At 43.0% G+C, this 26,966-nt stretch overlaps 1 protein-coding gene across 5 annotated transcripts in view; it reads left to right on the top strand.

Annotated features, from left to right (window-relative positions):
- Positions 1-23,908, top strand: part of LOC140424937 (protein DBF4 homolog A-like) — a 67,567-nt gene extending 43,659 nt beyond the window's left edge. For 3 of the 5 annotated variants that reach the window (XM_072508631.1, XM_072508633.1, XM_072508632.1), the window contains 7 exons: positions 883-950; positions 1,687-1,732; positions 3,921-3,966; positions 6,629-6,760; positions 16,260-16,395; positions 20,522-20,640; positions 22,307-23,908. In XM_072508631.1, the coding sequence (XP_072364732.1) occupies positions 883-950; positions 1,687-1,732; positions 3,921-3,966; positions 6,629-6,760; positions 16,260-16,395; positions 20,522-20,640; positions 22,307-23,486 (1,727 nt within the window). In that variant the 3' untranslated portion in view covers positions 23,487-23,908. The remainder of the gene's footprint in view (positions 1-882; positions 951-1,686; positions 1,733-3,920; positions 3,967-6,628; positions 6,761-16,259; positions 16,396-20,521; positions 20,641-22,306) is intronic. The other 2 variants (XM_072508635.1, XM_072508634.1) reach the window with 2 other exon arrangements.
- Positions 23,909-26,966: the final 3,058 nt, after the last annotated feature.

Below are 26,966 nucleotides of genomic sequence, written 5' to 3'. Positions count from 1 at the left end.
GGTATGAATCCCATTTTGGCTGTTAACTCACAAGGAGGGCCATAACAGGCTGGGTGTGAACCTGACTAACATCAATTTGAATGGATTTATAAAGCCCTGTCGTCCAGGGACATCCATTGTCTCTTTCCCCCCCTGCCCCGACATGACGTCACGCTAGCAGGAATCAGTACTGTTCTCTGGCAGTCAAGATGACCATGTTGAGGCACAGAGGCCAATGTAGTCCCCGGTTGGTTAGTGACATGAACTGGCACCCTGGCAATGTCAACCTGGCAGTGCCAGTTGGTGTGCCAAGGTGCGGGCCTCCAGGGAACCCCAGTTCCAGCGATGATGGTGGGGGGCCTTCACTTTCACATTAAGATCAGGGCACTCTTTAAAAATGCCTCTCCAATCTCTGGAGCCAAGCTCTGAGGCCCCTGTAATGGCGCAAAACATTCACCCCTGCTTTTTGACAAAGTGTCAGAGGTTCTGAAGAGAAAACCTGGCTGCTTCTCTGGAGAGAAACATGCTGATTTTCAGTCAGAACCTGACACTTTGCCATTTTGGGGAGGAAATTCCACCCCATGAATTGGGAACTGATGTATTTAAGCATGCACTTAGAGTGAAACAAATTCACGCTGTCCTCTTCATCCACTTCAAAACGAGGCACATGGAGTGTGTAACACATGAAAACTACGATAAATTTGTTACAATATGCCAGTATTCCTTCCAGAGTTCATACTTTTTAAAAAATGCATTTGGTAGAACTGGTTTAACGCAATGAGATCTTGATCACCAATATTTCTGAAATCTCATGCCAACTTGCCATTCCAGTTTTTTTGTGTTTTTATCTTTCTGGTTCAAAATAAATTTGGAACTTTTATATGACCTTAATATTATTTTTAGATGTGAAAGCTTATATTGCAAGAAGAAAGGAGGCATTTGTAAACACAAAATCTGTTATTGTCAAAGGGGTAAGTATAACAATATTTTAACCTTGGTTTGAAAATATTTGGTTCTTCCCAGTGGATGATATGTGGAGAAATCAACAGTGACAGTTATAAAATAGTGCTGTTGGTTTAGATTAGGCTATCCAAACTGACTGCAGTTACAGGCATCAAGGAAAATAGAACAGTTAAGACTTATTTTTGTTGTGTCTTGTCAAAATAAAAAGTCTGCTGTTCCTTTTCCATATTTCACACACTTCTATAATGCCCTCCCTCTGCTCTGTTTAAAAAACCATGTTTGGAGAGGTACACTTATTAACATTATGCAATGCAGAATTATGTTCTAACGTGGGCTGCTATGAGTGTGTTTCACTTCTGGTTGAAGATTGAAATTATTGCAATCACAGGAGGTCTACAGAATTGTTGTGGCTGATTGAATAATAAAGAATTGTACTACGTGGTGCGAACAGTTGTTTGAACAACCCAAAATAGTTTATACACTTAATGCAGTTTAATTGACACGTTTAAAATTGATACCTTTGACAGTGCCAACCTGTCTTTTCTAGGTGGTTGTCCCAGGTAACTAGGGAGGGACTGTATATCGGTTGCTTATCTTTTTGATTTTACCACCCACTGGCTATATATAGCAGGCAAGCCATGTTGACACAAGCATGCCCAATATATTGAGTGTTGGAAAATACTTTAATTGATGCCTTATTTAGTTTGTGGAATGATATTTATCATTTTTTTTATTTCTGTTTAGGAGAAATGCAATCGAACTGTCCAATCTAATAGCCATAGAACAAAGGGTAGGTATTTTACATTAAATATTTCTTGCATAGGCTACGTACAGAATTATTTATCGATAGGGAAGGAGAAGGGACTGCACAAATTATTAAAAAGGGACTTTATAGCATGCAAGAAGTAAAGCAGAGGAAATCTGGGCCATATAGTTAAAGGCAAATGCTTACGTAGAATGGGTCAATACTGTGGAAGGATTTGAAAAAAACGCATAAAGAACTTGAAGACATCAGGAAACCAGTAAAGTTTTATTGAGGAGAGTGTATGAGAAGGAACCCTGGCTACTGAATTCTGGATTGCAACGTGCGGCAGAGATGTAAGGTACCTGAGCTAAATCCAACAACCACCTTCCCATAATACCAGGTTCTTGTGAACTATCGTGCATTGTAATGCTGGCATTAATAATGAATTGATTTTTTTTTAAAGATAAAGTAAGATGTATGAAAGTAAAGTCAATGTGTATAGTTTTCACAGAATAATGGACACAGTTGTGAAATACAACCCTAGAAAAGCCATATAATGAGAACTATTTTGTCTTAGTTACTGTTAATGGTTTTCCATGGTATACACTCTCTCCTACTCAGGGCGGTACTATGGGAGAGCTGGTAGTTACATATTAAAAGCTGATATGTATTACCTGTCCTATGTTACACTGCCTGTATCTATTTTATGTCACTTTTTCAGTGGCTATGATTGTGCAATGGTATACAATGGTACTTTGCTACTACTGATTCATTGATCGGTCTGCTATTTTTTCTGCTCAGTTAATTTGGTCCAGATTCCTTTTAATTTTCTGAACTTTCCTTTTTACTAACCTGACACACTGACTTATCCTTGTTCTCTTTACACATTGAATCCAACCATGTTATTTAACATCCAATTGTTCCTTGTCAGTTATTTGTTCCACTTTGTTTTCTAAAACTAGCTCCAAAGCAATGTGCGAAAATATCTTTGTAATAGAAACGTACTGATCTGGGAAGCTGTCCAGTATATATTCTGAAAAGCATTTCATCACATTCATTATATTTGCCTCACTCCAACTTTATGTAATTAAAATCACTTGTGCATTAGATGGTGTGCCACTTTACCTAAAGCAGCTTCTCATCTGATTTGCCAGAAACAACAGAACATCCCACTAATATTTTTAGATAATTTGATAGCCTAATGATTGAATATCACATTTGACCTGGATTTCAATATGCTAAATTGCAGTTCAGTGTGTACAGATTTCTTAATGTATGGAAGTTAATGATAAGTTGATAGATAATACAATAGTGCTTGGTGGTGTATAGAGCACACCTTACAAAGGCGAGGATGAGCCGGCTCTTTGAGGGGGTAGAAGATGTGTGAACGTTGCGGGCGGGGCCCCGCAAACCACATTCATAACTTTTGGTCCTGTCCAAAGCTGGAGGATTACTGGGAGGAGGTTTTTAGGGTAATCTCTAAAGTGGTGCACGTGAAACTGGACCGGCGCCCTCGGGAGGCCATATTCGGGGCGTCGGACCAGCCGGGGTTGGAAACAGGCGCAGAGGCAGATGTTGTAGTCTTCGCCTCGTTGATCGCCCGAAGGCGGATCCTGTTGGGGTGGAGATCAACCCCTCCACCCTGTGCCCTGGCGTGACGTGGGGACCTGCTGGAATTCTTGACTCTTGAGAAGGTCAAATTTGAACTGCAGAGAAGGATGGAGGGGTTCTACAATTCATCGGCGTTATTCATTATGCACTTTTAAGAAATTGATCACATCGAACATATGGGGAGGTGAGACTGGGGAGAGAGGGCTGTATGTGTTAATGGTGACTGTGGGTGATTCCTGATTCCTTTTTGTCATTTGTTTATGTTAACATGCGGGCTAATGTTTGGGGTTTGGTGGGAAGATGGGATCGTTGTTATTGATATGGGGATTGACATTACATTCGTTACTGATTATTGTTTATTGTTGGGTGTAAATTTGGGAGAAAATGTGAAAAAGGAGGAGAATAAAAATATATTTTTTTAAAATAATACAATAGTGCTCAGGCTGGGGGGGAAGTAACCATCATAAGAATAATCTTCTAGTGAACGAAAGTGCAGAAAAACATGGTATCAAATAAAATGCATTAGTTTTGCCTTCAGTTAAAAAAAAAATTATTTTAAGATAATGTCTGACATTTTTGGGTTTATGTTATCGCTCATCTGAAATGTCTTTAATTAATAAAGCAGGAAAACTGAAGAAACCTTTTCTCAAAGTTGAAGCAATAAGCCGGTAAGCTAATTGTATCTAGATTACAATATGTTCTTAACACAAACCCTTCTCAGCAGCTGGTTGAAATAACAATGGTAACTTATAAATTTTGTTTATTTTTAAAGATTTTAACTAAGTGAATTGAATTTAAGAATCAAATGAATTTCTGTATTGTGTTAGCAAATTCTAACATTTCACTTAAAGGTAGAATAAACAATGCTGCAATAGAAGGGGAGTAGAGACAACCCAGGTAACTATAGACCAGTGAGCCTTACTTCTGTTGTGGGCAAAATCTTGGAAAGGTTTAGAAGAGATAGGATGTATAATCATCTGGAAAGGAATAATTTGATTAGAGATAGTCAATACGGTTTTGTGAAGAGTAAGTCGTGCATCACAAACCTTATTGAGTTCTTTGAGAAGGTGACCAAACAGGTGGCTGAGGGTAAAGCAGTTGATGTGGTGTACATGGATTTCAGTAAAGCGTTTGATAAGGTTCCCCACGGTAGGCTACTACAGAAAATACGGAGGCATGGGATTCAGGGTGATTTAGCAGTTTGGATCAGAAATTGGCTAGCTGGAAGAAGACAAAGGGTGGTGGTTGATGGGAAGTGTTCAGACTGGAGTCCAGTTACTAGTGGTGTACCACAAGGATCTGTTTTGGGGCCACTGCTGTTTGTCATTTTTATAAATGACCTGGAGGAGGGCGTAGAAGGATGGGTGAGTAAATTTGCAGATGACACTAAAGTCGGTGGAGTTGTGGACAGTGCGGAAGGATGTTACAAGTTACAGAGGGACATAGATAAGCTGCAGCGCTGGGCTGACAGGTGGCAAATGGAGTTTAATGCAGAAAAGTGTGAGGTGATTCATTTTGGAAGGAATAACAGGAAGACAGAGTACTGGGCTAATGGTAAGATTCTTGGCAGTGTGGATGAGCGGAGAGGTCTCGGTGTCCATGTACATAGATCCCTGAAAGTTGCCACCCAGGCTGAGAGGGTTGTTAAGAAGGCGTACGGTGTGTTAGCTTTTATTGGTAGAGGGATTGAGTTTCGGAGCCATGAGGTCATGTTTTACAGGTGTACAAAACTCTGGTGCTGCCGCATTTGGAGTATTGCGTGCAATTCTGGTCGGCGCATTATAGGAAGGATGTGGAAGCATTGGAAAGGGTGCAGAGGAGATTTACCAGAATGTTGCCTGGTATGGAGGGAAGATCTTGAGGAAAGGCTGAGGGACTTGAGGCTGTTTTCGTTAGAGAGAAGAAGGTGACTTAATTGAGGCATAAAAGATGATCAGAGGATTGGATAGGGTGGACAGTGAGAGCCTTTTTTCTCGGATGGTGATGTCTAGCACGAGGGGACATAGCTTTAAATTGAGGGGAGATAGATATAAGACAGATGTCAGAGGTAGGTTCTTTACTCGGAGAGTAGTAAGGGCGTGGAATGCCCTGCCTGCAACAGTAGTGGACTCGCCAACACTAAGGGCATTCAAATGGTTATTGGATAGACATATGGACGATAAGGGAATAGTGTTGAGGGGCTTTAGAGTGGTTTCACAGGTCGGCGCAACATCGAGGGCCGAAGGGCCTGTACTGCGCTGTAATGTTCTATGTTCTATAGATCAATGATAAATGAAATATATGTAAAATATGCTTTAAAGAAGTATCACCAAAATCACTCAATCTAGAATCATAGGCCTTAATTTTTATGGGGGAGTGGGAGGAATTTGAAGTCTGCACATGTAACCAGTAATAGTTCACCCCCTGCCACTCACATAGAAGGGCTTCATGGGCTGCAATGTTTCATTAGAAAGTTTGACATCTCTGACAGTGTAGTGCTTTGTGCACCCTAGGTTTTTGTATCTGCAGTGTGATTGAAACAATAAATTTCTGGCCCAGAAGCGGGAGTACTACCACTAAGTTAAAAAAATTTGGTTCTGTTCTAACCAGTCGGTTCCTCCAACCATGTTGTGACTTCTGGGCAATACGAAACATCCTGCCTGGACCTCATGTCACTAGGCTGCAACTTTTCAATCTTACAGAGGCACAATCACCTGCTTCTTATAGGAGTCTCGTCCATGGAATTATGATTCTAAAATTGTCGATCTTTCACCTGACCTTTTCATACATTAAGATCACGACCATAGACTACTACAGCATAGAATGAAGCTTTTTTTTGCCCTTTTTGTCTCTACCAGCTTTTTAGAAGAGCTGTCCAATTAGTCCCACTGACCTGAAAATCTTCTTTTTTCAAGGGTTTATTCAACTGCTTTTTGAAAACGAATATTGAATCTGCATTCACTGTTCTAGGCAGTGCAATAGAGGTTGTCATAACTTGTTCCAGGAAATGGTTCTCCTCTTCTCCACTGGTTCTTTTGTCATTTATTTTATACCTGTATCCTCCTCGTCGTTCAGCTTCTGGCTAACGGAAACAAAATATCAAAACTTTTCATGAATTTGAATACTTCTATTAAATTTCTCCTTGACTTTATCTGTCCTAAGGAGGTCCAAATATGGGTGAATAAGTCAAGAAGTCTGACCCATGGTTTTTTGAAAAGTCTGTGCTCTAACTACTTGTGTTAAAACGCATTTTGAAGCTCTGTGAACTGTTGTCAGTTGCTAATTGTGAAGATGTCAACTAATTTTTCATTTCTTAAAAATAAATATTGAGGAAGTTTCTGCTTTATCCAGCCATTACAGACCATTGTATATACAGTTGGATTGTTACCCAGAGATCAACTACTACGGTCCAAATCCCTGGAGTCCTTTTGATATTGACAAGAAAAATAAGGCCAATGAGAAGCAAAATAAAGGAAAGGCTAGGTATGTAGACATTTGGCTTTCAATTCATTGTCTGAAACAATGCAGTAGCACGTGGCCTGGATCTTCCAAAAAGCAGCAGTCACTGTCAGTTTGTCACTTCGCTCCTACTTTTCTGCACCATGCTGGCGCTCTGCATTTTTGGCTGGGTCCTGTCTTCTGCGGAAATGCGCAGTGGTCTTTTTTTGAACCGCTTTCCTGTAATGATGGATTGTTGGGAAGAAGACTAAACTATGCCTCATTTTTACAGTGTTAGCGGCCTATTCTAGTAAATGTTCACCAATACAACAAAAAGCTTTGGGACATTTAAACAGCTTTCAGTATGTTTGTTTATGGCTGAGTGAATGGATGAGGTAAATGGGCAAGTAGCTCAGGTGACAGCTATGTTGAACAGGTCAAGGGTAGTTGGGTTGGGGGGTGGAGTTGGAGGATCAGAGGGGAGTCTGGTAGTTGGGGCTGGTCAGGTTTGATCAGTGGGGATGGGGGGATGTCAAGGTGGAAGTCAGAGTTGTCAGTATAGTTGCCCAAGAGTGAGACCAATATTTTTCTGTCTACATTTACTGGGTAACTATTAAGTCAGAACTATCTGAAGTTTCTGACTCATAGAATCAGGGAGTTTACAGTGCGGAAGGAGGCCATTTGGCCCATCGAGTCTGCACTGTCCCTTGGAAAGAGCACTCTACCTAAGCTCTACCCCGTCCCCGTAACCCCACCTAACCTTTTGTGGACATTAAGGGCAATTTAGAATGATCAATCCACCTAACCTGCACATCTTTGGACTATGGGAGGAAACTGGAGCACCCGGAGGAAACCCACGCAGACACAAGGAGAACGTGCAGACTCCGCACAGACAGTGACCCAAGCCGGGAATCAAACCTGGGATCCTGGCGCTGTGAAGCAACAGTGCTAACCACTGTGCTACCGTGCCGCCCTTGGAGGGTCAAGGAGAGCAGGGCAATTGTCGGTCGGAAGTTGCAATCTCCCGGGCAATTCTGTTATGACCCGCAAGTACCTTACGGGGTGGGAAGAATTCACTTCCCTGTGGACCTTGCAGAATATGAGCACCCCCCCGTTAAGGGGCAGGGGACCTCTAAATAATGTATAGTTGTAGGGTTTATAAAGCCATCCAGTTAGGCACCAGCAAGGCAGACGCAGTTGGCATCTGCCGAGTTATGTATATAATAGTTATTGTGAATAAACTAAGTTTCTTTAAACTACTTGTGTGTGGACTCCTTTGTGGCCTTATAAAACTGGCGAGGAGGGTCAAAATTGACAGCTATCAATGCTGAAACACCATCGGATCAAGGTTGGATTTCTCTTTTCACTATGTGTCTGTTCGGGTGGTTTGGTGTCTTTGATGCCAGCTTGCAAGACTGGAGTCTGTATGTGCAGCGAATGCGCTATTTTTTTAGGGCCAACAATATCATATCACTGAGAATGACCACCAGCGCACAATGGAAGGCTCCCGTTCGGGAACGGCATTTTCGGGGCTTTAAGCCCGGTCCCAGGGTCCACGGAGGCAGCAGAAGCAGGGAGAAGGCACGGAGGAGGCACAGTGAAGACACAGGAGGAAAAAAAAAAACAAAGAAAAATGTCGAGGGTGAACAAAGAAACGGCCGGAAAAAAAACAGCTGAAGGTCCGTCGGGGAGTGGAAAGGTCACCGCGGGGTCACCAAGGAAAATGGAGGCTGGAGCACCAGGGAAGGCCGCACTGCTTACGGCTGAAGCAATAACTAAGGTGATGGCTGCGGAATTTGAAAAACAGTTGGCGCAGATTGCGAAATGCATGGAGATGGTGAGGAAGGAGATGAGGGAGGTTTTGAGTGTGCTGGTGGAGGAGGCGGTTTCCCCGGTGAGGACGGAGGTAGCGAGCGCAGTGGCGGAGGTGCAAGAGCAAGGGGAGGCGCTGACGGACGTGGAGGAGACGTTATTGCAGCACGGTGATCAACTTGCCTCGATGGGGAAAGAGATGCGGAAGGTGATGGACACAAACAAGGATCTGCGAGGAAAAATGGAAGACCTGGAAAACAGATCGAGGCGACAGAATTTGAGGATTGTGGGGCTGTCCGAAGGAGTTGAAGGACCGAAGCCGACTGAGTATTTTGCCGCGATGCTGGCAAAACTATTGGGGGAGGGGGAGGATCCCTCCCGATATGAACTGGATCGGGCTCATCGGTCGTGGAGGCCTGTACCAAAGGCGAGTGAGCCGCCAAGGGCAGTGACTCTGTGCTTCCGTAGGTACAGTGTGAAGGAGAAGGTCCTGAGCTGGGCCAAGCAGAAGCGGGCGGTGCAGTGGGCTGGAGCTGGTATACGTGTATACCAGGACTTTACGGTGGAGCTGGCAAGGAGGCGGGCTGCCTTCAACCGGGTGAAGAGGGCACTGTACATTAGCAAGGTGCGGTGCGGCATTGTATATCCAGCGAAGCTGAGGGTGACTTACAAGCTCTGGGATTTTTATTTTGGAACGGCAGAAGCAGCGGAGGAGTTTGCGAAAGCAGAAGGACTGTGGCAGAACTGACAAATTGAGGAATGGCCATGTGCTGATGTAACCTCATGACTGTATTTTCTTCTTTTTTGTATCACTGCGTGCGGGTGTAGAGACTAAAGGAGCCAATGTGGTATATATTTGGACAAGGGAAGGGACGGGACCTTCACTCGAAATGAGAGTTCTTTGGGGTGTAGGTGGATAATGCGGGGTATGTGTGCTAAAAGGGGATCTTTGGGCTTTCCTAGGGCCGGGCAAGTGGGAAGGGACCCGGGCGGGGGCCTCCACGCTGGCCGGTTTAAGCCGGCCAGTGAACGGGAGTGAGGTGGGGGGAGGGACTGCGGCCATCGGAGCCTGGCAGAACCGGGTCCGAGTGGTCTAGCCGGGGTGGAAAGTTGGGGGGAAGGAACCGAGGTTGGGAGGAGGAGTTTTACAAGAGGCAGTGGACGGGAGGAGCTGGAGACCTGGGGTGGGGGGGGGAGCTGTGTAAGATTAAGGTTGACTACGGGTAATCCCTGATTCCTTTTTGTCATTTGTTTATGTAAACATGCGGGTTGAGGTTTGGGGGTTGGTGGGTAGATGGGATCGTTGTTATTATGGGGACTGACATATCTTGCTGATTATTGTTTATTGTTGATGGATGTAAATGTGGGAGAAAATGTGAAAAAGGAGGAGAATTTTTTAAAATTTTGAAAAAGAAAAAGAGAATGACCACCAGGCAGTCATCTTGCTGAATGCCTGTGGTGCGCATACGTTCAGTGTGATACGAAGTCTTACCTACCCTGCGGCTCCCGACATGCAAAACTGCGACCAACTAGTAACTCTAGTGGGGCAGCTCTTTAACCCAACTCCATCTGTCATCGTACAGCAGTATTGTTTTAATACCATGGAGTGGACTTCGGGTGAGTCCATTACCGAGTATTTGTCATGGTTGTAAAAGATTGCAGAGTTTTTGCGAATACGCCACAGCCCTGCAGGAAATGCTGCAACGTTAACACCGCCGTCACCCAAAATAAACTATTAGCCAAACCTTCCCTGAATCCCAGAAAGCGCAGAGTGAAGGATGCAGGAAATACAAGGCATGGAAATAATCCTCTTGGGGTGGGCCCCCTCCCGATGAGGGACCCCACCCCAGATGGCTACCCTGCCCTGGACTGAACGCTGTAAAGGCTCGGCCCATAAACTGAAGGCTGAGTTGTGCCGACGCAAAACTTCCCTGGAATACGTTGAGGACGAGCTGGATTGTTGTGGGGCATGTGGTCGCTGGCCCAGGCGAGAGCACAGATCAACCAGAGATTCGGGTGTTCCAGTAGAGGAAGTTGTTAGCCTAGAGCCCATACCGTCCATTTGGAAGAACCAAGATGACTGCATGCAGTTAAATTGTGTGCTGGCGCCCCGGGTAGCCTCCGTAAGGATCACAGTGCAGGTAAACGGGCATTCGCTGGTCATGGAACTGGACGTTGGTGCGGCGATTTCTGTTGTGCGACAGAAGACGTTTGACCGCATTAGATAGGACATACAGGACTTGGACCTGACCGATACTAAGGCTAGATTGACCACCTATACTGGTGAACCATTGGACATTGCAGGTACCACCATGACACCAGCAGTTTATGGTCACCAGAGGCATGCCTCCTGCTTTTGGTGGTCAGAGGGCAAGGCAACACCTTGTTGGCCTGTGATTGCCTCCAGGTGGGGTCTGGGTACTTAAGCGGTGTTGGGCAAGTACCCCAAAATATTTCAACCCAGTCTGGGGAAGATAATAGGGGCCATAGCCCGCATTCATGTTGACTCAGCAGCCCAACCTCTCTATTTCCGGGCATGCATAGTCCCCTGTGTTGTTGGAAAAAGTAGAAACTGAACTCCGTCGACTAGAGAATCTGGGTATCACCACGTCATTTTGCTTTCTGGATTGGGTAGTGCCAGTGGTGCTGGTTTTAAAACCAGACAGGACAGTCCGGTTATGCCAGGACCATAAGCTCACCGTGAATACGGCTTCAAGATTGGACTACTACCCCATGCCTCACATTGATATCTTTATGCAAAGTTGTTGGGTGGACATTAACCACGTGCATTTACAACTTTGAGTTGGACATGGCCTCCTGAAAATATGTTACAGTGAATACGCACAGAGGACTTTACGATTACACCCGGTTGCCTTTCCAGGTGTCCTCTGTGCTATATCTCAACGAGTTATGGGGAAGATCCTGAGTTATGGGAAGCGGGCAGTATAATCAAAGATGCCTCCCACCCGGCTTACTCACTCTTCCAACTTCTTCCATCGGGCAGGAGATACAGAAGTCTGAGAACACGCACGAACAGACTCAAAAACAGCTTCTTCCCCACTGTCACCAGACTCCTAAATGACCCTCTTATGGACTGATTTCATTAACACTACACCCTGTATGCTTCATCCGATGCCAGTGCTTTTGTAGTTACATTGTATATGTTGTGTTGCCCTATTATGTATTTTCTTTTATTCCCTTTTCTTCTCATGTGCTTAATGATCTGTTGAGCTGCTCGCAGAAAAATACTTTTCACTGTACCTTGGTACACGTGACAATAAACAAATCCAATCCAATCCTGACGGGGTTGCCACAAAAGTCGATCTATTTAGATGATGCGCTGGTCATAGGATCGACTGAATAAGAGCGCCTGGAGAACCTTGAGTCTGGTATCCACTTGCGGCAGGTGAAATGTAAGGGAGATGGTCTACCTTGATTACCGGGTTTTCCATGAAGGCTTGCACCCTGTCACTGGCGAGGTGCACACCATCCAGCAGGCTCCCACCCCGACGGACGCTTTGGAGCTTCATACATTTTTAGGACTTGCTAACTGTTACGGCAAGTTCATCCCGAACCTTGCGACCATGTAGACCCCCTTGCACCTTTTTTAAAATGATCAAGCGTGGACCGGAGGAAATTGCAGGAAATGACTTTTCTGCAGGTCAAGAGACAGTTATCATCTTCTGAGATGCTGACCCAGTACGATCCCGCCAAACCCTTATTCACCGTGTGAGCATCGTCTTACTGAATTGGGGCCGTCCTGTGCCATTAGATGGAAAATGACGGAGACCGGCTGATTGCTTTCGCCTCTCAGATGCTGGCTGCGGCAGAACAAAAATATGCACCAATTGAAAAGGAGGGTCTGACAGTGGTCTATGCAGTGAAGGAAATTCACCAGTACGCTTAGGTCCGTCATTTTACTATTACTATAGACCTTACCATAAGCCTTTACTTGGTCTTTTTAAGGAGGACAAGGAAATCCCATCCATTATCTACGCGAGGATCCAGCGCTGGGCCTTGCTGTTGGCCGCCAACGAATATTTTTTTGAGCATCAGCCAGGGACCCAGAAAGCGAATGGCGACACACTGAGCCGTTTGCCTTTGCCAACTAGCCCCACGTCATGCCCCCCCCTCAGGATGGACAAATTGATCGCCACGCTAAACTCCACGGATTCTTTGCCGGCCACGGCGTCTCGGATCCGTGAATGGACTCAGACAGACCCGGTTTAGTTCTTGCAAAATTAGTATGGAGGACGGTATACTGCTATGAGGTTCCCGCATCGTCATTCCTGACGAAAGCCAGGAATTGATATTAAAGAACATCCATAATGGACATCCAGTGATATCCAAAATGAAGATATTAGCGCGCAGTCTGATGGCTGGGCCTGGATGCAGACATTGAGAAGATGATCCAGCAATGATCCATCTGTCGGGATCACCAGAAACTGCCACCGGCTACACTCTTTCACCCTTGGGAATGGCCAGGCCGACCATGGGCACGGAATCCTGCTGAATTTTCCAGGCCATTTTAGGGTTCAATGTTCCTCCTCTTAATTGACGCCCATTCAAAATGGCTGGAGGTCCACTAGGTGGTGACGACCACCTCCTGGGCGACCATCAAGAAATTATGCTGGTCGTATTTGCATGCACGGCATCCTGGAAGTGTTCGTTAGAGACAATGTGGCTATTTTCACGAGTGCAGAGTTATCAAGGTTTTTGAAGGCGAATGGGTTACGGCTCATTCGTACTGCCCTGTATCATCCGGCTTCCAGTGGTTTAGCGGAGCAGGTGGTACAGGCATTCAAAACAGGCCTCAAGAAGCAGTCTTCAGGTTCGATGGACACTAGGCTGGATCGTTCCTTATTTTGCTACAGGACCACTCCGCACACCGTGACCAGGGTGCCCTCAGCTGAAATGTTGATGGGGTGTGGGCTTCGAGCCTGCCTTTGTACGATTTTCCCAGACATCGGTGTGAAAGTGCACCGCAACCAGGAGCTGCAAAGGCTTTGCGCCATTTGGGGTCGGCCACCTCGCCGTTTTGAACCAGGTGATTCGGTGTATATTCAAAACTTTGCAAACAGCGTCCAGTGGGTCTCCAGGACTATCCTCAGCCAGACAGGGCCGGTTTCCTATCAAGTACAAGTCTGGGGTCGGATCATGAGAAAGCACTTTGATCATATTTGGTCCAGGCGACCACATCTTCAAAAGCTTCCTTGTGAGTGCAACGCCTTCATCCAGCCGCCTCTGATGCCGAAGCAGCCCGTAACGGGTGGGGGACGACGACAATATTATAATCCGATATTATAACCCAGGTACCTTGCAGAATATGAGCCCCCTCCCCGCCCCATTAAGGGGGGCATGGGACCTCTGAACAGTGTATAGTTGTAGGGTATTTATAAAGTCGGCCAGTTAGGCACCAGCAAGGCCGATCAGTGACATATGTAATAGTTACTGTGAATAAACTAAGTTTCTTTGAACTATTCCGTGTAGATTCCTTCGTGGCCTTAAAATTCCCGCTGAGTCATTGCGTCAGGACTTCCACCACAAGGCCCCGAAGCCCATCTTGTGGGGTACATCTGGTCTCTGCCAATCCAGAAGATCTAGGCTCATAACCTTAGCTAGATTTTTAGTGCACAATCAGGAATGCTTGAGATAACAAATTTTGTTTTTGCCCTGTTTTCCTCGGGTTTATCAGAAATCTACCCTGTAAGAGAACATTTAGGAATATGTATCTTTACTTAAAATCTGGGTAAATATAGTGAGCCCAGAAGCCAGAGGATCTTGTATTTCAGCCTAATGAGATGTTACATGTCTTAAATTGGGAACATGAAAAAATAAGAACTTTCTCTCTGACTGTTGATTCAGCTGTAAACTACAACACCGTTTTATTCCATGTTGAGCAGGCATTGTTACATTATTGAAATCAAATAGCAGAATTCTGGTCATTGTGGATTAACTTACTTCAAACTTTTAAAAAAAGAAAGATTCTTCTTCTGCCCTGACTGTATGATGATTTGTTACCCTGGAGTTTCTGGTCTCCTGGTCATCATTGACTTTAGAATGACGAAGGTGAAAGTTGCCAGAAAATCTGTTAATTGTATAAATTAAGATTGTGTATTTAGGTGGGGGGAACTCATGAGATAATTACTTGTGCACATTTGGAGAGACACTTTGGGTGGTTCATTGATAGCTTTTAGATTGCTCAAAAGAGTATCATGAAACATTTATTGACACTGGCAGTGGATTGGAGAGTTGGAAACGTTTGCAACGTTTCAATTGGTGAATTAATATAAAATGGAGTAATGATTGACTTTTGTCTCGTTCACCAACTGACTTTCAGAAGTTTAACAAAACGCCTGGTAACAATAAACTGGTAGCTTTTTGCTACAGAATTGAGTGTTAAATAGACTATGGTGAATTAGAACAATACCCCACATGGATGTGACTTGGGTCTTCCATTAATTCTAACAGCAAACCAAATAAAAATACTTTCCCATACAAATGAAGCTGCCATTTATAATAATGTGTCTCATTGAGACATAAAAATTGCTGTTTCATTTTTTTTTTTTTTTTTTGTTCGAATTGTTTACATTTTTGTTGTTGAAATTGCACATGGATTAAATTTAAAATATTCAGGGTATTAGATCAAAGGAAAATTCATGAGCTCAACCATCAGGTAGGCTGGCAGGTTTCATAAGATTCGGATTGCTTGAAGGTAGTCTTTTTTTTAAATTTAGAGTACCCAATTCATTTTTTCCAAGTAAGGGGCAATTTAGCGTGGCCAATCCACCTAGCCTGCACATCTTTGGGTAGTGGGGCGAAACCCACGCAAACACGGTGAAGGTAGTCTTTAAGATCGTTCTTACTGTAATCATATGTTCAATATTGAAAAGGGAAATGTAGCCTTTATTTCGATATGGCTTCAAAAGATGTTGAAAGTTAAACACTTAGCTTCAGCTTTCATCAGAGAAATTGTGTCCGCCAGCAGAGAGATTATTGTAACTGTATTATGTTTCATAGCTTAAGAGCTTCTGCATAGACAGAAAATGACAAGCATTTTAATTTTATGGGGCAAGTGGTGAAATGTTGGATACACTGTTTATGTTACATACTTAACTGCTTTATTCAGATAAACTCTAGTTGAGAGCGTTATTCTTACATTGGGATACTCTTTAGCTGTTTAGCACAGGGCTAAATCGCTGGCTTTGAAAGCAGACCAAGGCAGGCCAGCAGCACGGTTCGATTCCTGTAACAGCCTCCCTGAACAGGTGCCGGAATGTGGCGACTAGGGGCTTTTCACAGTAACTTCATTTGAAGCCTACTTGTGACAATAAGCGATTTTCATTTCATTTTTCATTTCTTGAATCTCTGGCTCGCACTGTCACTAAACTAGATATGGGACATTACTTTAGGGAAATGTGAGGTTTGCTTACAGGAGATGTAGCTGAAACTAAGGAAGCATTTTGTGGAAAAAAACAAAAATATGATGCTGACTGCAGTGTGTATCTAACCAAATTGAATAAAATGGTGCCTTAGCAGACAGAGGTCAGGAAGTACTCTTGGAAACAATATCTTGTGAAGTATAATCTCTGTGATTTACAGAAGTGGTTAGAAATAGTTATCATTTGAATATTGCCAGAGTATGTGCAGAAATCTAAAAGCAAAAGGCTTTTGTGATTTGAAAGTATAACGTATCCTCTGTCACAGTTGGATCTTTTTATTTGTTTGGAAGCAGAAGTAAAGGCCACAAAGTGACAGTCAGTGAAAAAAATTGCAAAATGGATACAAAAATCATGGAAACTTTAAAAGAGAAGAAAAAAAAGGGTTACTGTGAATGCTGCATGATGAAATATGAAGATTTAAAAATTGTAAGTGCTCACTCCAAACTATTTCCATTATTTCTGCATACCTTGCACTACTTGCATTACAATAAATTAGCATCAACAGGATCCACTTGTTAAAACTTCCTGGAAAAGGGAGGTTGAACACTATGAAGGTGGAATGAAAAGGAAAAACCACGTCAATGTTTTTTCAAGCAGGCAGTATGGTGGCACAGTGGTTAGCTATGCAACAGCGCGCCTCAAGACCGTAAGAAACTACAGAGAGTTGTGAACACAGCCCAGTCCCATCACATGAACCCGCCTCCCATCCGCTGACTCTGTCTACACCTCCCGCTGCCTTGGGAAAGCGGGTAGCGTAATCAAGGACCCCTCCCACCCGGCTTATTCACTCTTCCAACCTCTTCCATCGGGCAGGAGACACAAACTCTGAGAAAACACGCTAACAGATTCAAAAACAGCTTCTTCCCCACTGTTACCAGACTACTGAATGACCCTCTTATGGACTGATCTGATCTGCCCACACATCTTCTCTACTGAACAGTACTGCACTCCTGTATGCCTCACCCGATGCCTGTCTCTATGTATTTACATTGTGAATTTATGTATGCCCTATGTCTTTTTTCATGTATGAAATGATCTGTCAGGACTGTACGCAGAACAATACTTTTCACTGTACCTCGGTACACGTGACAAAACAAATCCAAACTAATAGCAGAAAAGCAAATCTGCTAGAATAATTCTCAACAACATATTCATTAAATACTTAAGATATTTCTTGGTAATATGACAGGTAAAATTACCAAGTACCTGCTCTATACCAGTCATCTGTTTACTCAACTTGGCCACTGAAACTAACCTGAAAAGTTAAATAGATTAAGTTTACTCTTTGTATTAAAGATGTAGTGTTAATCTAAATATAGAAACTCAGTTCACTTCTAAATATCAACACCTTCAAACAAATTTTCTGTAGAAGAACTAGGCATGGGAAGATGATCTAAAATTTAGTCAATTATTTGAGACAGAAGAATTTGCTGGGTATTACAGAACTTGAATATTGCTGAGAAAAGAGACTATAAGACCATAAGAAATGGGAGCAGGAGTGGGTCGGTCCACCCTTCGAGCCTGCTCCGCATTCACGTCCACTTTCCTGCTCTTTCCACAACACTCTTGATTCCCTTACTGATCAAGAATCTACCCGTCTCAACCATAGATATACACAAGGAGTCTGCCCCCACAGCTCTCTGTGGCAAGGAGTTCCAAAGATACTCAACCTTCTGAGAGAAGAATTTCCCCATCATCTCAGTGTTAAATTGGTACCCCTATTATTCTGAAAATGTGCCCTCTGGTTCTAGACTCTCCCATAAGGGGAAACATTCTCTCAGCATTTACCCCGCCAAGCCTCTTAAGCAGCCTATATGTTTCAATGAGATCAATTCTTATTCTTCTAAATTCTAATTGGTAAAGTCCCAACCTGTTTAAGCTTTGCTCATAAAGCGTCCATACCGGGGATTACAGAATAATATAGTGCAGAAGAGGCCCGTCGGCCCATCGAATCTGCAGCGACGCATGAAAAACACCTGACCTGTCTACCTAATCCCATTTGCCAGTACTTGGCCCATAACCTTGAATGTTGTGCCATGCCAACTGTTCATCCACTTTTTAAAGGATGTGAGGCAACCCGCCTCTACCACCCTCCCAGGCAGTGCATGGCAGACCGTCACCACCCTCTTGGGTAAAAAGGTTTTCCCTCAAATCCCCCCTAAACCACCTACCCCTCAACCTGAGCGTGTGTCCCCTTGTAACTGACTCTTCAACTAAGGGGAACAGCTGCTCCCTATTCACCCTGACCATGCTCCTGCCCCTCATAATCTTGTACACCTCGATCAGGTCACCCCATAGTCTTCTCTGATCTAGCGAAAACGTCCCAAGCCTATCCAACCTCTCTTCATAACATAACATGTTCCATCCCAGGCAACATCCTGGTGAATCGCCTCTGCACCCCCTCCAGTGCAATCACATCCTTCCTATAATGTGGCGACCACAATTGCACACAGTACTCCAGCTGTGGCCTCACTAAGGTTCTATACAACTCCAAGATGGCCTCCCTATTTTTGTAATCTATGCCTTGATTGATAAAGGCACGTGTCCCATATGCCTTTTTCACCACCCTACTAAGCTGCCCTTCTGCCTTCAGAGATCTATGGTTGAACATGCCACGGTCTCTTTGTTCCTTTCAACTTCCCAGTGTCAGGCCATTCATTGAATATTTCCTTGTCACATTACTCCTTCCAAAGTGTGTTGCCTCATACTTTTCAGGGTTAAATTCCATCTGCCACTTTTCTGCCCATTTGAGCATCCCATCTATATTCCTGTAACCCAAGACACTCAACCTTACTGTTAACCACCCGTCCAATCTTTGTGTCATCCGCAAACTTACTGATCCTACCCCCACATAGTCATCTCTGTTGTTTATATAAATGACAAACAATTGGGGACCCAGTGGTATGCCACTGTACACTGCTTCTAGTCATTAATGTAGCATCTGTCATCACCCTCTCTCCTACAGCTAAGCCAATTTTGAATCCACCTTATCAAGTTACCCTCTACCCCATGTGCATTTGCCTTCTTTATAAGTCTCCGATATGAGACCTTGTCAAAGGCTTTGCTGAAATCCATGTAAACTATATCCACTGCACTGCCCTCATCTACCCAACTGGTCACATGTTCAAAAAGTTCAATCAAATAGTTAGGCATGACCTCCCTCTGACAAAGACATGCTGCCTATTTCTGATCAATCCTTGCCTCTCCAAGTGGGGATAGATTCTCTCCTTCACAATTTTCTCCAATAGTTTCCCTCCCACTGACGTGAGACTCACTGGTCTGTAGTGGCCATGCTAAATTGCCCTTTAGGGTAGAGTTTCAGGAATAGGTTAGGTAATTGGGCCTTGGTAGGGTGGTCTTGCGAATGGTCAGTACAGACTTGATGGGCCAAATGGCCTCCTGTACTGTAAGGATTCTATGGCTGTCACATTGTGTCAAACAGTATGACTCTTCGCAGTACGCAGAGAACAGACCATACTCAAACTCATGCTTGCCAAACCAAACAATGCCTGACGTCACATGTGATTCCGCAATTGGACAGAACTTTCTGAACAATTCTGTGTGTACTAAGAATTACATTAACAACCAATTTGATATTCAGTTGGGCTTGCAATGTGGCTCAAGTACGCTCATTAGATGCTGCATATATTCATTTCTGCAGGCAAAAAGAAGATGCGCCTTTGTTTAATTAAATTAAAGCCTGGGGGACAATAGTTCTCGGCTACATTCTCGTAGCAACGTCTTGGACAATCTGAATCAACTTTTCAACCAATGAGCACCCTTTTCTTGTGGCGTATGAATTGTTCCTCCCCAGGAAATTTGGCATTCTTACGCCTGAGTTCAAGACAAAAAACATAGAATCATAGAATTTACAGTGCAGAAAAAGGCCATACAGCCCATTGAGTCTACACCGGCCCCTGAAAGAGCACCCTACTAAGCCCATATCTCCACCCTATCCCCGTAATCCAGCAACCCCATCTAACTTTTGGACACTACGGGGAAATTTAGTGTAACCAATTCGCCTAACCTGCACATCTTTGGACTGTGGGAGGAAACCGGAGCACCCGGGAAAACCCGCGCAGACACTGGGAGAACGTGCAGATTCCGCACAGATAGTGACCCAAGCCGGGAATCGAACCCAGGTCCCTGGCGCTGTGAAGCAACAGTGTTAACCACTGTGCTGCCATGCCGCCCTGTAAGCATGTCTCTTTCAGCAATACTCAAAAGCATGTACCTTAAGAAATTTTGGAACCATTCGCTTGGTAGCCTCGAATATCTCCACCCTCTGTCCTATTCCAGACCCTCACTTTTGTTCTCCCACCACCGCTGCCCCCTCGCTACACCCCAAGCTTTTCATTGGTACAAAACCATCACATATCTACTTTCCTTCAGAGCTGAAGAAGTCCATATTCAACTCGAAATATTAACTCTTGTTTCTCTCTTCACATATGCTGCCAGAATTGCTGAGTGTTTCCAGCGCTTTGTTTAAATTTCCAATTTCCAACATCTGCAGTGTTTTACTTTTAACTCAATTCTTCTGAATCTTTTTCAGCATCTGAAAAGTGAACATCATAAGAAGTTTTCAGAGAGCACAGAATTTAATGTTGTGGATAAAATAATTTCCCAGTTTGATTGTGACTTTGTCGACTTCCAGAGAGATGAGATGAAAAGGTAAGAATATTGGTTGGGGTTCTCCAGTCCCCCAGCCGCATGTTTCTCAGTGACGCGCTAGTCACTGGCAGCAGGATTCTCTCTTCCCGCCACTTGTCAATGAAATTTCTCATTGAAGCCACCCCATGTCGCCGGAAAACCCGTGGGAAGAGGTGCGCTGAACCCCAATGGCCAGAGAATTCTGGCTATTATTTTCCCATTAAATTATTTGAAAATATGGTAGTAGCCTCAATCATATTCTTAAAGGTGTTTTCCATCCTGATCATGCTTTTCTCATTTTTCAAACGCACTCTTTATTCTAAATAGAGGATTGCACATGCACTTGCAAGTGTGTTCTTACTGGCTTGTAAAATAGTATGGCCACATGTAAAAGGAAGCCATTCAACCAGTTTGAGTCCATTCCGTATTTATGAAAGGGCAACGTAGCTAGTTCCACTGTCCTGCCTTTTATCCTAACCTCGGAGAATTTTGCATGCTCCATGATTGAATATATTTACGGCTTAAAAAGACAGACTTTTGGTGTCTCAATGAATTAAAGAATATGGGGAGTAGGTGGGAAGGAGGAGATGAAGTTGAAGATCCGCCATGATTGTATTGAATAGAGTAGCAGGCTGAATCCCATTGACTTGAAGAATAACTTTAATTTCTTACTGCTATGTGCACTCTTTTTGTACTACTGTAACCCATTCTAACACTGGTTATGGTTGGCAAAAAAAGGGCTGGAATTGCACAGCAGATTTGTTGCCATCCGAAAATAAATCTAGGTTGTTGTGATTGCCTTTAAATGATTTTGCATTTATCAGAGTAGAATTTGTTCGCACTTTTTAAAGAAGTCATTTTATGTTCAGTAGCATCCAAATATTCATAATCGGGTATCTTGTTTATGTTAATATTTAACAGTAGAAACTTAGTTCAACCACTATTTATCTGAAAACATACCTTGCACGGGAATATCATGGTTAGCACTGTTGCTTCACAGCGTCAAGGTCCAGGTTCGATTCACGGTTTGGGTCACTGTGCGGAGTTTGCACGTTCTCCCTTGACTGCGTTGGTTTCCTCCGGATGCTCCAATTTCCTCCCTCAAGTCCGAAAAGACGCGCTTGTTAGGTGAATTGGACATTCTGATTTCTCCCTCGGTGTACCCGAACAGGAGTGTGGCGACTAGGGGATTTTCACAGTAACTTCATTGCAGTCTTAATGTAAGACCACGTGTGACAATAATAAAGATTATTATTATTATAGCTTTTTAAAATTGAAATTATGTATTTCACAAATTGTGACGTCAAAATTATCAAAAGTAGGCGTTTCATAATTGTAATGTCTAACTTTTGTAAGGAATGCAATTTTTCACGCAACCTCTTCATAGCTTTCCAAGCCACCCATTATTATAGCTAAAAGAATAAGTGGGCATATTCTTCCCATTGCGAATTTGACATTCTGTTCAAACTTGATACATCTTCTTCCATTTTACTTGTCTTCCACTCCATCCTAAAATTCGTTAAATACCTACCCTTCTCTGTGTGCCTTTCACAGTGGCATACCTCTATACAATTGGTTATAAATCAACGTTGTGCTACTTAATACGAATATTGAATTTGCGACTAAATAATTAAGTATTTGGAATATTGAAATATAAGTTTAATGAAAGGGTTCTGTTTATGTTTAGGACAAAGTGCAGTATTGGTGTAAATGCCCATGATTTCACCCAGATAAGTATTGCAGCAGTCCATGAAGAATTTCGAAGACCACATAAAGAGCATGTGGAAAGAAACAGATCTGCAGTAATATGGAGCACAAAAAATAACGAATGTGTCAGTGGATGGGAAAATAAACCGAGTAGTTTGTCTTTACAAGCAAAAGAAATTGTATCTTCAGGTACCCTGAATTCACCTAGCCAGATGTTGCCTTTGTCTACACCGAGTCACGTTAGCATTTCTGAAATGCTAATTTTGTCCACTTTTGTTAATAACAAGTCCTCTGGAGAAGGCGTAATTAATTTTGAAAATCCGAAAAAAGGCACAACTCTGCACAGTTTATCTTTGTGCCAAGGAGAGGAACGTAGTTCCATAATTTCAAAGGTCTGTTTATCAGAACAGTTGCAGTTGCATCATATTGGAAGATTACCAATTGAGAGATTTCATTCTTTTACTGAAGAGTCATCACGTAAGAATCGATTTGATGAGGACATGTGTGGAAGTAGGCCACAGCCAGATACTACTGTATGTTCTGACAGTGACGAAAGCAAATCAAAGCTACTTAAGTTATCAAAGAATTTACAACAAAAGCGCAAGGAACAAGAAAATACAATCCTTCATATTCCCAAACAGTCTAGGATAACTGATCATAGCACACCTGATACTGCAGCAGCTCCTGTTGAAAATCCATGTAGCCTTCTACAGACACAAGTGATTTTTGGCCAAAACAGGTGTGAAGAACTGATGCCTGAAATAATCACACCTTCATTTAATATCACTGCACATAAAAGCACTGAACTGAGTGTGATTCCTCAAACTGTGTTAACTTCTTCGCCCTGTATGAAACTACATAGGAAAGTGAGATTTTCTGCTGTTTATGGAAGAAATAAAAAGAAGGCTCACGATCACAGAATGGAAATAAGTACGCTTGCAAAGGAAAGGTGTTTGACAGAGGAAAGTGAGGCTCCCAGCTTGCCATTGAAAAATTTGCTGGAGTTATTTCAAACTAGCGAAGATAGTGGTTCAGAATTTTCAGGTTTTACAGAATATTCCTCACAAAATATGTCAGAGGTGTGGGATGACGATCAACCAATGAATATCCTGTCAGTGTTTGCGCAATCATCATCATTGTCATCTTTCCTTGGTTTCTAGTGCAATGCTCAATTGACAATTTTTGTTTAAAGAACACAACATGAAAGGATTTTGAACTTTATTCCTGTTCCGGTTTCACCAATGGTCCAGTCTGGTTACATACAGGTTTTTTTTCAATTTCATTACTTTAATGTGACTATTAGGTTTGAGAATGAAAATCGAATGCTTTGTAGCTACTGTTTTAAGAACAAATTAGTCCAATTTACAATTTTTCCCAGCTTTCTATTTAACCATTTGTTTTTCACCAATGATATGATCAATTGGATCTAGAATTTTGTCTAAAAGTACCAACCTTTGTCAGTAAAATCCAACAGTAATAAAAATGTTGCATTTTGTCTTGCGTTATATTTGGTTACAACATTTTCTTGAAAGTGTGTAACCATCACTGTATTAATAAATTTTATTCGCTAGACAACTCAAAACCAAGTTGTTTAGCTTCATTGCATAAAAGTGAATCTTCATTTTAACACACTATAAATAATAATTAATAGAAAACTATCCACATCGAGGGGCATACAGTTAGTTTGTTGTCCTTTCACTTCTGGGACAGGGATCCAGATTTGATTAGATAACGACCGTTTCAACTATATAGAACTAGTTTGAGTAGTGTCAGCCTCTATCTGATTAGACAGTGCAGAACTTGGCAATCTCACTTGTGTGAAGACTTCAATGAAATGGGAAATTGTAAATGTCACATTGGTATCGATGGAGTTCTTTGTGGGAGAGTTGAGTGTTGTAATTTGAGTGGAGACACCTTTACTCTGCATCTAACTTGTACTATATCAGACCTCAGAATCGTTTTGGTGATCCTGGATTCTTAAAATGTGGAGTGATCCTTTTCCCAGTGCTAATATCCCTCATCTATGAGCATTTAAAATACATAGGAAGGGAACTTCTATCAAATACCTTTGAGAGAGAAGAACTGCGTAAAAGGCATAATGAACAGTCACAATTTACATTTATCTGCCACCTTTTAACATAGTAAATTGTGCCATGGAGCGTCAGTACACAATTTGAAGCCAAGCCACAAAATAGGGCATTAGCTGGCACAGTGGTTAGCACTGCTACCTCTCAATGCCAGGGACCCGGGTTCAATTCCAGCCTTGGGTCATTGTCTGTGTGGAGGTTGCATTTTCTCCCTGGGTTTCTTCTGGGTGAACATCAGAACTAGGAGAAAGGAGTAGGCCATCTGGCCCCTCGAGCCTGCTCCATCATTCAATGAGATCATGGCTGATCTTTTGTGGACTCAGCTCCACTTTCCGGCCCGAACACCATAACCCTTAATCCCTTTATTCTTCAAAAAACGATCTATCTTTATCTTAAAAACATTTAATGAAGGAGCCTCAACTGCTTCACTGGGCAAGGAATTCCATAGGTTCACAACCCTTTGGTTGAAGAAGTTCCTCCTAAACTCAGTCCTAAATCTACTTCCCCTTATTTTGAGGCTATGCCCCCTAGTTCTGCTTTCACCCGCCAGTGGAAACAACCTGCCCGCATCTATCCGATCCCCTCCATAATTTTATATGTTTCTATAAGAACCCCCCCTCATCCTTCTAAATTCCAACGAGTACAGTCCCAGTCAACTCAACCTGTCCTCGTAATGCAACCCCTTCAGCTCTGGGATTAACCTAGTGAATCTCCTCTGCACACCCTCCAGTGCCAGTACGTCCTTTCTCACGTAAGGAGACCTAAACTGAATACAATATTCCAGGTGTGGCTTCACTAACACCTTATACAATTGCAGCAGAACCGCCCTAGTCTTAAACTCCATCCCTCTAGCAATGAAGGACAAAATTCCATTTGCCTTCTTAATCACCTGTTGCACATGTAAACCAACTTTTTGCAACTCATGCACCAGCACACCCAGGTCTCTGCACAGCAGCATGTTTTAATATTTTATCACTTAAATAATAATCCCTTTTACTGTTATTCCTACCAAAATGGATAACCTCACATATGTCAACATTATATTCCATCTGCCAGACCCTAGCCCATTCACTTAACCTATCCAAATCCCTCTGCAGACTTCCAGTATCCTCTGCACTTTTTGCTTTACCACTCATCTTAGTGTCGTCTGCAAACCTGGACACATTGCCCTTGGTCCCTAACTCCAAATCATCTATGTAAATTGTGAACAATTGTGGGCCCAACACTGATCCCTGAGGGACACCACTAGCTACTGATTGCCAACCAGAGAAACACCCATTAATCCCCACTCTTTGCTTTCTATTAATTAACCAATCCTCTATCCATGCTACTACTTTACCCTTAATGCCATGCATCTTTATCTTATGCAGCAACCTTTTGTGTGGCACCTTGTCAAAGGCTTTCTGGAAATCCAGATATACCACATCCATTGGCTCCCCGTTATCTACCGCACTGGTAATGTCCTCAAAAAATTCCACTAAATTAGTTAGGCATGACCTGCCCTTTATGAACCCATGCTGCCTCTGCCCAATGGGACAATTTCCATCCAGATGCCTCGCTATTTCTTCCTTGATGATAGATTCCAGCATCTTCCCTACTACCGAAGTTAAGCTCACTGGCCTATAATTACCCGCTTTCTGCCTACCACCTTTTTTAAACAGTGGTGTCACGTTTGCTAATTTCCAATCCGCCGGGACCACCCCAGGGTCTAGTGAATTTTGGTAAATTATCACCAATACATTTGTAATTTCCCAAGCCATCTCTTTTAGCACTCTGGGATGCATTCCATCAGGGCCAGGAGACTTGTCTACCTTTAGCCCCATTAGCTTGCCCATCACTCCCTCCTTAGTGATAACAATCATCTCAAGGTCCTCACCTGTCATTGCCTCATTTCCATCAGTCACTGGCATGTTATTTGTGTCTTCCACTGTGAAGACCGACCCAAAAAACCTGTTCAGCTCCTCAGCCATTTCCTCATCTCCCATTATTAAATCTCCCTTCTCATCCTCTAAAGGACCAATATTTACTTTAGCCACTCATTTTTGTTAAGATATTTGTAGAAACTTTTACTATCTTTTTATATTCTGAGCAAGTTTACTGTCATAATCTATCTTGCTCTTCTTTATAGCTTTTTTAGTAGCTTTCTGTTGCCCCCTAAATATTTCCCAGTCCTCTAGTCTCCCACTAATCTTTGCCACTTTGTATGCTTTTTCCTTCAATTTGATACTCTCCTTTATTTTCTTAGATATCCACGGTCGATTTTCCCTCTTTCTACCGTCCTTCCTTTTTGTTGGTATAAACCTTTGCTGAGCACTGTGAAAAATCGCTTGGAAGGTTATCCACTGTTCCTCAACTGTTTCACCATAAAGTCTTTGCTCCCAGTCTACCTTAGCTAGTTCTCTCATCCCATTGTAATCTCCTTTGTTTAAGCACAAAACACTAGTGCTTGATTTTACCTTCTCACCCTCCATCTGTATTTTAAATTCCACCATATTGTGATCGCTCCTTCCCGAGAGGATCCCTAACTATGAGATCATTAATCAATCCTGTCTC

Source organism: Scyliorhinus torazame, chromosome 6, assembly GCF_047496885.1.
Source record: "Scyliorhinus torazame isolate Kashiwa2021f chromosome 6, sScyTor2.1, whole genome shotgun sequence".
Taxonomy (NCBI): Eukaryota; Metazoa; Chordata; class Chondrichthyes; order Carcharhiniformes; family Scyliorhinidae; genus Scyliorhinus; species Scyliorhinus torazame.
Note: the sequence above shows the minus strand (reverse complement) of the source record. Positions and strands in the feature narration are given on the sequence as shown.